This window comes from Opisthocomus hoazin, chromosome 4 (assembly GCF_030867145.1).
Source record: "Opisthocomus hoazin isolate bOpiHoa1 chromosome 4, bOpiHoa1.hap1, whole genome shotgun sequence".
NCBI classification, from domain to species: Eukaryota; Metazoa; Chordata; class Aves; order Opisthocomiformes; family Opisthocomidae; genus Opisthocomus; species Opisthocomus hoazin.
In genome coordinates this window covers 47,067,551-47,080,595 of record NC_134417.1, presented here as the reverse complement: position 1 = coordinate 47,080,595, position 13,045 = coordinate 47,067,551, and the positions used below count along the sequence as shown (strand labels likewise).

Here is a 13,045-nt window from a genome sequence, read left to right as displayed (position 1 = left end):
AGTTTCTGAATTTGCTGAATTTCATTCAGATTTGTTATCTAAGGGAAAAAAAGACCAATGTTCAGTAGCAGAATAGATCATCTTTATGAAGCAACTAGGCAGTTATCTTGGCATCTTTCTTTTTGCAAGGTTGTTCCTGATGTGCGAGATGAGGTCTACTGAAGAAGTCAATGACTTCTGAAGCAGAACCACGACTACAGCGCTGAGAAGCTTGTGCGCAAATCCTGCTGAGATAGCACTGACTAGCTGTGGTCACTCTGTCTTCTCTTTTTTTAGTAAAGATGATGCAATAAATGTGTTTCCATGTGGTCCAGCATTTAGACAGTTTTTCATTCAGTGCTCGTAATGCTTTTGAAAGGAAGGTAATTATTGTCATTTACTGGTGGAGAATTTGAAGCACAAAGAAGTGAAGGAATTTGCTTAGACTCTCGCAATGAGTTGGGATTATAACTCGTCTTCTAACTCCCAGCTCCTCATGCTAAACTTTAGTGAACCGTTACTTCCTCCAATCAATTATAGGGCATTGTGTAATAAGAGCTGTGTGTTTATTTCTGTGGGGCTCTCTGTTCTTAGTCTAAAGCAAAATGCAGCCACCAAAGAGACCAATTTGGAGCCGAGTAAATGTTATTCATATTTTATGACATAATGTGTTACCTAATTGCTTCTGATATATAAAAACCATTAATCTTCTCTGAGCTCTCTCTATTCTATATAGGACAGTGATCAAATCTAAGATAATGCAGGCTGTGCTACAGCTTCACTGAAGCATTTCTAGAACTGTTATTTATTCAGTGATTTTTAGTTCTGTTTAAACAATTAGCTCTTACAAAGAGAATGGATGCTAAAGGGAACAAATAAGAGACTGACCTAGCTGTGGGATTTTAAATCCCATTTTTACTGTGTGTTAGAATTGTTTCTGAATGATAAACTCCTTGCTAGTATCCATGTTTGCTTTGGGATAAGAATGCAGGTAGGGAGAGGGAAGAGGGAAGGAGAAAAGAGAGAATTTATCTTACATTGATCATGTTAGCAATTGTTTTGCTTTTATCTGGTCTGTGACTGCCTCATGGACCACCTCTGCTCCCATTTTTAATAATTGTGATCTCATTAATCTCACTAATTTTGACATAAATATTGCTTAATGCTTAAAAATTCTTGTGCTACTAGAAACATGACCCCCATAATTTCTGCATAGTTTGCAACCTGTGCTGGTTTTCGTTTGTTTAGCACTACACTGGTACACCAAGTAATTGCTGCATGGGATGATTTGAATGATGCTTATTTGTAAAATGTCTGTTTCTGTTGAGCAAAGGCATGTGAATGTCTGGTAATGCAGGGTGGTATTCTTCCTCAAGCAGAGATCCGTCTAGACGACTGGATTACCTTTGAAATATTTGAAATAAGTGATGCATTCAGCTAGCGAAGGTCAGCTGCACAAAGTGAAAATGCACTGGAGTCAGTCACAAGGAGAATGACAAGGCTCAATAAAAATAAGAGACGTGGCACGTTTTGGAAACTGAGTAACTAGCTTAAGCCCCAGTTTTGTGAGCTGTTTTTCTTAGGCTGGTGTTTCAAAAGGGGATCTGTACTGATTTTTATTCAGCAGTCTGCCTGCGTAGAACAGGAAGGCATGTGTGATTTTCATGCTGTAACACATAAGAGCATATGCTAGTATAAATGCTGACTAGTGTTTTAAAAATAGCTTAACCGTAATATTTAATCTTATTTTTTAAAATTCTCTTCCAGAGTTCTTGTCTCAGCTTTTCAAGGCTGCAGGGTATGAGCAAGTGGTCAATGAATATGTGCAGCGAGAAACTGTGAATAGGAAAGAAGACTTGCATGTTCCGAGAGTTTTTCTTCAAAGCAAATTTCAAAAGCCTTTTAGTAAGACAGAAGTTCTTGCTGATTAGCAACAGCATTGCTTACTTGAAATGGAAGCTAGCATGTAGTTTTTCCTTGTGTGCGCTCATCTTTCTGGTAAACCAGAAGTAACTGCACCCAGTACCTCTTGTTGGTTTTCATCGTCAGACATGAAGTATGAATGCTATTTCCAATTCAAATTTAAGATGGTCTAGTGATGCAGGCAACCTGATGAGTATCTGTATTCCTGCTTCTACAGTAGATCCTGTGCAGCGTTGTTGGAGGATCAGGTAAAGCACACTAAATATGGTTAATTTTAAGCACGAGTTTTCATTAGTTATTATCGTAATTATTATTTCCATTTTTATTAAAAACTATTTTTGAAGTAAATATCCTGTGTTTCCTATCATCTATGGGTTTTGTGGCCTGTTAAAGTTACAGTATTTCATCTGCTTTCAGTACCTGTGGGACTTCCGAGTATGATTTCTCAGGTACAAGAATGAAACAGACTCAGTGAGTGGTATAATGTAAGATGTTTTAATAATAGTATCTTTTTAATGTGCTCAGCATTTAGATATGTAAACAAATGTTTATATTCTAAATAAGACCCTGATGTATCTGATTTCATGCATGAAGTTGTTAGATGATCAGGTGGTCTTTATCCCTAATTAATTTCAGATGTTCTTTGTTTGATGAGCAGAAATAGTTGAGGTTTTGCAAGTCATTTTCTCATTTGAAACTGAAATTAGTGAGTCAGTAGTACTTTCCTGTATATCAAGTGTAGTCAGAAGCACTGACTACACTTGATATGAAAGAAAGAACTTCTTTCCTGAGCAGAGGTCTTGATTATTTTCTGTCACTCTCAGGAAGGGTGTTGGTCTTTGCTGTTCCTATCACTAAAAGCCACTGTGTTGATGCTATGGCTCATAGCCTGCCACAGACTTACCTGCTTGAAGGAACTTCATCCTTTCCCTTCAACAATCCTGGCGCTTTGCACTGCGGAACTTCTTCTTTGTTCTTGGATGATATAATCTCAAAACCATGTCTGGATCTTTAACCTGCGTTTTGAACAACTGCTCTGCAGCAGAGGAAGCTCAGAAGTATCTAGTGACTTACTCAATGGACTGTGCTGATCTTGTGTAGTGTGCACAAGTTGCAACAAGGGAAATTCCAATGAAATACTAAGATTTTTTTTATTATTATTTTTTGTGTACGAGGGATGGTCCAGAGAGCTTGTGGAACCTCTGTCCTTGGAAACACTTGGAAATAGACTGGGCAAGGCCTTGAGCAACCTGTGGCTTTATCTGAGGGTAGCCCTATTCTGAGTAGGGATTTCATGTCTTGCACTGTATGTTAGTATGTGATTGATTGACTCAGGCTGTCATTCCACTGGACTTGTGTCTTGCTGGATGACACAGTCATACACATCTGATGTGGACCAGAGGTGAGTATTTGTCTCTGTTTGTGGCAAACTAGCCATAAGATGTGATAATATTTTTTTTTTTTCAGCACTCTTAACACTGGCTGTGTGTGCACGAGGGGAAAGAAGTAATAACTTTTCCAGCATAGAGCCTAATGTTACAAAGTTAACCAGTCAGAATTTTTTGAGCAAATTTGAGCCACCAGAGGTCTTTTTCAGTTGATATGCGTATAAATAAATTTGCAGCAAATTCATCGCTTTGCGTCAGGGCACCACAGCTTTTTTTCATCTGATACCAAGAGCCCCAAAGCTGAATTAATTGTGTCATCAGACTTTGGCCTCAGAGGAAAAAGAGATTAAACCACACAGTTCTCCTAACGACTCTTTGACGAGCATTATTACACGACATCTCCTTTATGGTGAGTGTCATCCTGGGGATTTATACACTGCTGACCCCTGCTGCACAACCCATTAGCACTTTCTGCCATACTAGTAATAAATATCTAGTAAGATTTATAGTAAATGAAAAAACATGTTTAAAAGGGTATAACAACAGTGTTAATATAATCTGGCCAGTCATCATTTTGTGGCTTCCCTCAGCACTACATCTTGACTACAGCAGTTGCAATGACTGTGTGTAGTCTGAGCTCTGTTGATTTTTAGTGGAGTTTGAACCTTGTAACACCAAGTGCCTTACAAGACTTCATGTTTCGTCCTTTTAAAGTATGCAGCACGTAAATGAGACTGAAGGATTGCCTTGCATGGCTTCTCGTCACTTTGGCATATGATTGTCAGCATATGCAAAGGTAAGTGCACTGAAGTGAGCATCCCGAAGAGGAAATGAAATGTAAGCAAATATTAAAAATACTAATCAGAAGGTTTGAGTCAACCCAGTAGACTTAGCCGCAGACTGCCATTGACTTCCTTTTTACACTGAACTAACTATTGCCTGAACAATGATACACCTTTTTTGTGGCTGTAGCTTCAGTGTTTCTGTGTGTTTCTGCTTGTTTCTGCTTGTCACTTTTTGTGTAGCAACACATTAAGTAGAGAGGAGTAGTTCTAATTTTTTTGGTTTCTCATTCAGTCTCATTTTCAGTCAGACCTGGAAAATAAAGTAGCATGCATTAGCGCCCCTGCCAGAAAGGCCTTCAGCTATAGTTGTCATAAAACAGAGATTATTTGGAGGTGAATGGTCAGAAAGCTTTATTTGGTCTCTGTGCCTCTGCTTCTGTGAAGTCTAAATCATTGCAAGTTTTTGTAACTGTGATAAAGTTTGAGGAAGTTGAGTCAGCTTTAAGAAATCCTTGCCTCATCGTGTGAGACACAATAACTGATGGGATGCATGTGGCTGTTGTAGTGCTGAGTAAAGTGCATATACTCGCCCCTGATCCTTCAGCCATTCCAATCTCATGTCAGCTTACCACAGGTAGCACGTGCCAAGGATACCTGTACCCAGTATCCTTACTTGAAGAACTGTTCTTAGGGAGATGTGGTAATTGGGCTAAATAGTGTCAAAAGGGCATGAAAAAAAATACGTGCACTGAATCTTGCTCACCTTGCACAAACAAGCTACTGTGTCATGGCTGTGATAGAAGTATTGATTGTTCTTTGATTTAAGTTGTCTTTAATCAGTGGGAGCTGCTGAGACTGACTCAATTGTCTGTACAGGACCTTCCTTTTGTTTCCTTGAAGCTGAGCTAGCTGCTCTGTCCAGCAAGCGTAAGCATAAGTAGCAAGTTACCTCATGCCATCACCCTGTTCTGAGCAATATTTAGACTAGAATCAAATAATTATTGAAGTAGTGGGACTAAGAAAGCCCAATTTATTTAATTAATTATTTACGATGGTTTGGTGTACTGTGATTACATTCTCTATAATAAAGTATGAACTCTGGTTAAAGCTTTTCCTGTGGTTAGGGAATCCTAAATGTCACTTTCCGATGTGGGATTCTCTGATGTCTCCTACTGGGATTAGACAGCGTATATTAAGGGATTGTGTTAATGGGGCAGTGCCTCAGCGAGGACGTGAGTAAGGTCTGTCTGTAGGCTATTTTCGTCAGATTTACAGAAATACAATGTCTTTGTGTTTTCTGACATTTTGTGTCCTTTACTATTCTGTCAAGTTTGGCTGATGTTGTTCAATGTGTTTGACAACAGGCTAAGACTAGACAGAAATCCACACACGTATTGTGCATATACTGTATGCATGGGTAAACTTTCTTTCATTAGGAATATGAGCTACTGAGAAAAATCCATGTGAACTTTAAAGTAGTGGTAGGTATCACTGTGGTTTTGTGTCGTTCATTTGATAGCTAAAAGGATATTCCTGTGCATCTTTTAGGTACCTGAAGGTTCCTTGGGTTCCATAATATTTTATGGAACAGTTATTAGTAGTTAATAAGACACTATGCCCATGGTTGATAGTGCATCATTTCTGTGAAACAAAGTGCTGTGAAAGTGGAACCTGAAACTCTAGCACGTATAAGCATCAACAGCCAACTGTAAAACACATAGCCCTGGTTTTATAGGAGGAAACTCGCATATGAAATCTGAAAGGTCATTTATAGGTCTAACTGATGTTCTTTTTTTCTTGATTTATAGTACAGTTTATGCATCTGAGTATATTGACAGATACAAATTACCAGTTAGGAAGTATTTTACTGGAAGAGTTATTTGAAAGATAGATATGTATTTGGAGAGGATGTCAGTGTTGAGCATCAGTATGTGAAAGAAAAAAGGTAAGATTATGTTTAAGATTCTGGGGGGAAAAAAGTTTTCTGAGTTTCACAGGCCAGGTATGACACACAGTTAAATGAGTTGTTCATCTAAGAGATGAAATTTTGCGAGTGAAAGCCTGTAGCTTGCAAAACTATACTAATGTTACTAGGCAGGCAGAAGGGTGACATCTAACTGTGTGCGATATTAGTAATACATGCAAGATAATCTGGGAAGCAGAATTTTATATTGGAAAGATAGTATGAAGATACAGCTAATGAAAATAGGTAAGTCTTTGTTTATGGATTTTTACCTCCCATGGTGTAGCTGTGATGAATTCTTCACTGGTTATACTTCTTATTATTAGGAAAGATTGTGAACCATTTCAAACATTTGGGAGTAGCCATTTAGTAGTTACATATTCTGCAAAAACATCTGGCCCTTGGGTGCAGTAGGTTCAGGATATTAGTATGTTTGCGCTCTGTGTTTGTAATGTGAGTTCATTTATTAGAACAAAGGCAGATGGTGAGCCTGTACTGTGGGGAGGCACACAGAGGCATTGCACAGATAAAAGCTATTAGCCAGGTAAGATGTTCCATTAGAGAACTTTTTTCATTCCCACTTCCCAGCCTGATGTGCATAATTTGTTGTGTTTGCAGTGGAGAGAAAATACTGCTGCTGTGAAATCAGGGAAGACAAGGGCACAAGGAAAAGAGTGTGTGATTTTTCCAAATGAGTAGTGATTTTGTGTACCTCTGCTTAAATGATCCTAGGTTGGGAATGTTTACCCCCCTTTTCCAGGAAGTCTTAGGTCTCATCCTTGGAAAATTGGGTCGCTTTTGATGGTCTTTGCCAAAGACACGTGTGTAACTAATGCATGCTTGTAGAATAGGTGAAGTGAAATACTTGGAAAGGCAGCTGTGTGACTGAAAACATAAAACCAGGTTTGTTTTTCTCCCCTGATGTGTAAGAAGCTTTATACTTCACTGTCACTTCTGTGCTTTTTCAGAGTTCCCACCCTGGGGCGTCTCTGGTGTCTTATGATTGTTTAAGCTAGATGTGCTCTATCAACTCCAGCTCAGATTTCCAGTGCCTGTAGTATACATTAACTTAGAACGTCAATAACTGAGGGTATCTGGGGTGCATCAAGAAGAGTGTGGCCAGCAGGACAAGGGAGGTTCTCCTTCCCCTCTACACTGCCCTGGTGAGGCCTCATCTGGAGTACTGTGTCCAGTTCTGGGCTCCCCAGTTCAAGAAGGATGAAGAGCTACTGGAGAGAGTCCAGCGGAGGGCTACAAGGATGGTGAGGGGACTGGAGCATCTCCCCTATGAGGAGAGGTTGAGGGAACTGGGCTTGTTCAGCCTGAAGAAGAGAAGGCTGCGAGGGGACCTTATAAATGCCTACAAATATCTGAAGGGTGTGTGTCAGGAGGATGGGGCCAAGCTCTTTTCAGTGGTGCCCAGTGACAGGACAAGGGGCAATGGGCACAAACTGAGGCACAGGAAGTTCCGTCTGAACATGAGGAGGAACTTCTTCTCTCTGAGGGTGACGGAGCACTGGAACAGGCTGCCCAGGGAGGTTGTGGAGTCTCCTTCTCTGGAGATATTCAAGACCCGCCTGGACAAGGTCCTGTGCAGCCTGCTGTAGGTGACCCTGCTTCGGCGGTGGGGTTGGACTAGATGACCCACAGAGGTCCCTTCCAACCCCTACTATTCTGTGATTCTGTGATTCTGTGATTCTGTATTTCTAGGGAAAAGTCAGAGAGTAGACAAGTCACAGCCTGCCCACTGTCTAGACTCCACTCAGTATTTTTCTACAGTCAGCTTCTCTGGACCCTTGGATTTCTGTAGTACATTTTGAACAGTAGAGAAACCGTTCTTCAGTGGGGTAGTAATATCTTCATGCTTATGGGATTGTTGTGCATCTGAAATCTAAGGATTTTGATGCGCTTTTTTTTTTTTGTTGGCTTTTTCCACTTTTGGTGTCAAGCTTTTTTATGAAAGATGACATTTAATTGGGATTTGTTTCTTTTAAATGTACCAGACCTGTTGCTGTGACGCTAAAACCAGAATGTTCAAAAACAGGTTGGAAGGGGATGGGGGGAAGGAAAGGAAAGTTGTTTTCTGCACAGATACAATAAATGTTCTGTTCTGCTCGGTTTATTAGTAAAGCAAATTTTGTAGTAACATAAAAAATACTTTGAAGAAGCCACAATCCCATTACTACAATTTTTTTCTAAATTACCTTCAGAAAGTTCTGAAACCTGAAGTCCCGTACAACTTCTTCAGCTTCGCTGTGACCAGCTGGCTGAAGAACCTAAACACACATTTCACATTCAGTATTCAAGGATGCTCTGTAATGTCCTTTAGGACCAGGCCCCAGGGAACATCATATTTGTCACCTCTTGTCTGGATGAATGTGAATCACTTGCTGGAAATTTAATATGCATATATTCTAGACTCTCTGTCTAATACAGTAGCGTACCCTCTGCCCCACAGTGTATGCCACCACTATAAGTCTTTTACTGGCTTTTGGTCAGCTTCCAGTAACAGTTTCAGGCTTTGATTTTGAAAGCAGCTAATAAATAAAGGATCAGCAACCGTCTGTATATTCTTGATCTGTACTTGGCTGGACATGATGGTCCAGAGAAAGCCTGTTAGAAATGAGAATAAAACTCAGAAGAGTAAAGAACCCACTTTGAAGTAAACTGAAACAATCAAGCTGATACAGAACCAGGATGTATTTTAGAAATACTGAAAAATCTTCCTCTTACAGACTTTCCTCTATAAAAAAATATTAGCCTTCTCTTTTACTCAAGGGACTCTTTCCAAGCCACGAAACAAAGGTTTAAAAAAAAGAACATAACTGTGCCTTAAAGGAAAAGAAAATACCACAAACAGACTCTACAACATGAGCCACATTTATCTCTTGAAATAGGGCAATGTCGTTCTCAAAAGCCCACTGAAGACAGGGTAAGCTTGTCGACTGGTACTGAGAGCATTTACCTTGATTCCATAATGCACAGTTCATACTTCATTCACGCGAACTTCTTATGGGAGGTCTTTGTCTGATTTGGTCACCAGTGGTAGATCAGTGAGACAGAATGATTTTGTAGTTGTAACAGATCTGAAATTGTATTAGTACTTCTGTAAAAGAAAGGCTTCTTGTGAATGAGTGATGAATTGAAGAAGCAAGACCACTTTGTCAATGCTAGCACCAACGTGGTTTGTTCATTTGCAAGGCTAGCCTATTGTTTGGCGGGAAATGCAATATCAGGCAGCATTTTGTAGTACTGCAATAAAAATCCAAAGATTAATACCATTAAAAAAAAAAACAACACCAAAAAAAACCCCAACGTAAAAAGCGGCTTTCAAAAATTTAGAGGGAGGAGCTAGAATGTGCCTGGCATGCTCAAAAAGCCTTCAAGTAAAACTGTAGCCGCAACAGTGGCATTATTTGTTTTTAAATATCAAACAATAAACTTTGAAGATGTGCAATGTCAGAATTGCTCCCGGGACAATCAGATGGTTTTGCAGCACAGGTAGCACTAGTATAATTGTCTGTTACTGTGATACTGCTGTTTTGTTTCATGTACTCTTTTTGAGGGTTGGAAATATGTTACTGTTGACTACAGTCATAAATATGCGTAAAGCAGGAGTCATAAATATGAGTAAAGCATGAGTAAAGTATGTGAAATTTGCCTTTGTGGCTTGGTTTGACATTTCCTGGAGCTTTTAACATCATATATCCTTACTCTTGTTAAGTTTTTATTGCTATTGATTTTTATGGTGAATGTGTTGAATATTACAGGAGGTGGAAAGAAATGCAAAGGGCTGAAATGGTAGATTGTACAGGACTCCAGGTGAGTCTCTGAAACAAGGGCGAATGGAGCCCAAATGTTAAGTTTAAGATATGACATCTTCTGAAGAGGATTCTTTTGAACAAATCGCTTCAAAAATGTTCACTGCATGCTTGTTGTGGCAATATCTGAAGATCCATGAATGGCACAGCATTGTTCCGGGTGCTGTAGATAGAGAGTGAGAGTCAATCCCTGTCCTGAAAATTGTAACCATTCATTTACGCAATATGGCTAAGAAGAGGAGGAAAGGACGTTATCCACTTCGTGACAAGACATAGAGATGAATATTTTCCCTACTTCAAATTTAAATTGCTGTAAAAACAGGACTGAAGAAATTGTTTCCCATCTTTTGGTTCCGTACCTAAGTAACAAGCCATCTTGCTGCAGAGCAGATCTGTTAATGAGAGACACTAGCGCTGATGAAGAAAAACATGGTTTCTGAGTGTCTTGTCACTGCAATTTGAAAGACAGGCATACCATTTCCAACCCTGCTGTTGGTTTTGTGGGTGGTTTCAAGCCTTGCCTCTCACTTTCTGCCCAGCATGGCAGAAAATCAGAGAATGAGCTTGGAGTGAAAAAAGGTACATAGGAAACCAGTAGCTGCTTTCAGTGTGAGTTCTAAGTCTTCCTATTTTTTTCTCCTGCTACAACCATCAAGTTTTTAAAATTCTAGCAGATGAAGAGGTAACCACAATGCATCCTTGAAAAGGAAAGAATTGGGTAGAAGGGCAACACTGGAAAGGATTTTCCCAGATTGGAAATTAACATGGTAAAAGGCTGCTGAAACCTTCATCTGACTTTTCTTGAGAGCTGTTGCAACTCCTGGATGGCAAAAAGAATCACAGTTTCGGATGGGAGATCTAATGCATCCCTCCCCTTGCTGACCCTTGATGTTGGGAAAAGAGGATCCACTGATACAGTCAATCCTGATCATACCGCCCAGTATCACGGGGGTACTGGTGGATGAAAAGCTTGACATGAGCCACCAATGTGTGCTCACAGCCCAGAAGGCCAACCATATCCTGGGCTGCATCAAAAGAAGCGTGGTCAGCAGGTCGAGAGAGGTGATTCTGCCCCTCTACTCCTCTCTGGTGAGACCCCACCTGGAGTCCTGTGTCCAGCTCTGGATCCCCCAGCACAAGAAGGATATGAAGCTGTTGGAGCAGGTCCAGAGGAGGGCCACAAAAATGATCCAAGGGCTGGAGCACCTCTCCTATGAGGAAAGGCTGAGAGAGTTGGGGTTGTTCAGCCTGGAGAAGAGAAGGCTGCAGGGAGACCTTAGAGCAGCCTTCCAGTATCTGAAGGAGGCCTATAGCAAAGATGGGGAAAATATTTTTTCAGCAGGGCTTGTTGTGATAAGACAAGGAGTAATGGCTTTAAACTAAGGGCGGGTAGATTTAGACTAGATATAAGGAAGAAATTTTTTACCATAAGGGCGGTGAAACACTGGCACAGATTGCCCAGAGAAGCAGTGGAGGCCCTATCCCTGGAAACATTCCAGGCCAGGTTGGACGGGGCTCTGAGCAACCTGGTCTTGTTGAAGATGTCGCTGCTCACTGCAGGGTGTTTGGGCTAGATGATCCCTAAAGGTCCCTTCCAACCCAAAGCATTCTGTGATTCTGTGATAAAAATTGATGAAGTAGTTACTCAAAATCCATGAGATTAGGGGGTGGGGGGGTGGGGAGAGAAAAAGATATAAAAGTGCCTTGATGAGGGATACAAAATAAATCTTTTAAGCAGAGGTATTTCAGTTACAATTGCCTGGTGCCAGGAGCAGATGCTATAATAAAAATGTTAGTATGTTATGAGAAGTGGCAGCGCTGCTCTTCACCTGGTCTCTTCTGTCTTTCCAGTTTGTTCCTGGTCAGAACACAACAAATACAACCCTCGTGGAGCCTGTAAGGAGGCTGGAGAGTTGGTGATCCCTGTGTTTGGCAGCCTACCAGATTTAAAGCATAAATCCCTTTATATTCAGTAATTTTAGTTCAACCTTTTCTTCCACTGCTGTTTGAAGCCCGGGCACAGAAGAAATGTAGGTTTTAAAAAAGAAGCTGACATTGTTGGTTAGCAAAGTCTGCAGCTGATAAGATGTGTATTTCTTGAATAAGGGTAACATTAGGTATTGTTTGCAATGCAGTGAAAAAGGAATAGCTTCTGTTACCATCAGCTGTACTGTAAAATATCTTTCTCCTCTCTAGACTGTCTCTACTTTGTCAAGCTCTTATTTGGCCTGCTTGGAGCGCTTAGTCTCATGTTTTATGCCTAAACGTGGAGGTCTTATCATGAAGTTACTTACTTGTGCAGAAGTTGGATTTTTTTTTTCCCCTCTACCCCGCTGCACAGGTACAGTTTGACTAAAAAGGGTGAAGGAAGGGTGTTTGGGATTTTCTTCACAAGATGGCACTAGCCACTAACCAGTGCTACCTTCCTTTTAACCCTGGCACTGAATTGTCTAAACCTTAAACACAGTGGTAGGAAGAGCTGATAATGCTTAGGTATAGACAAGACAGCTAGAGTCTTTTCTTATATGCAGTTGTCATCTTTTTGTCTACTTAAATAGCTCTTGGATCTTGAAGAAAGAAAACAAAAGATTTTTTAAAGAAAATATAGTTGCATCTCAGAGAGATGCTTGTTATTTAGAGGGAATGTTCTTAGCATGGTGTGAGGGAGAATAAGGTGAAATACTATTACCTTTAATGGCAGCTGGGATCTTAATTTCCTCTACCCATGAGGCAATAATTTGTTGAATTGACAACGTGTGGTTTGTTTCTGTTTAATTTTAGTCCCACTAAAATGTTACCTTAGAAACTGCAGTGACTTAAGATACAGATTTCAAAATAGAGTGCCTTCATACAATATTTTTTTTAACTCCTCAAAAATACTGGACAAATTTCTATTTATATGAGCTGGTCCTGTTTTTTTCTCACTTCTTTTTTGTTTTATACATGAGCTGCTCTCCAGTTGAGCAGCAGTTCAAGCAAAGCTGCATAAGGTGCACATGACCAGAGAGGCTGTATCTTTTTCATTAATTGCTGTGTGAACTCAGCTGTACTTTAGTTTGCCATTTTACAGTTTCTCCTACTCTAGTAATCCCCATTTTGGCTCCAGCAAGCCCTCCTCAATTCAGGGGAAAGAGGAAGAATAGAATAAAATTACATTTACATCTTGCTGGCTTTATATCTCACTTT

At 40.2% G+C, this 13,045-nt stretch overlaps 1 protein-coding gene across 4 annotated transcripts in view; it reads left to right on the top strand.

Annotated features, from left to right (window-relative positions):
- METTL6 (methyltransferase 6, tRNA N3-cytidine) overlaps window positions 1-13,045 on the top strand; it is a 41,101-nt gene that overhangs the window by 6,108 nt on the left and 21,948 nt on the right. For 2 of the 4 annotated variants that reach the window (XM_075418912.1, XM_075418911.1), the window contains exon 6: window positions 1,747-2,194. The exons of 1 other annotated variant lie outside the window; for it this stretch is intronic. In XM_075418912.1, the coding sequence (XP_075275027.1) occupies window positions 1,747-1,910 (164 nt within the window). In that variant the 3' untranslated portion in view covers window positions 1,911-2,194. One more of the 4 variants, XM_075418913.1, reaches the window with a different exon arrangement.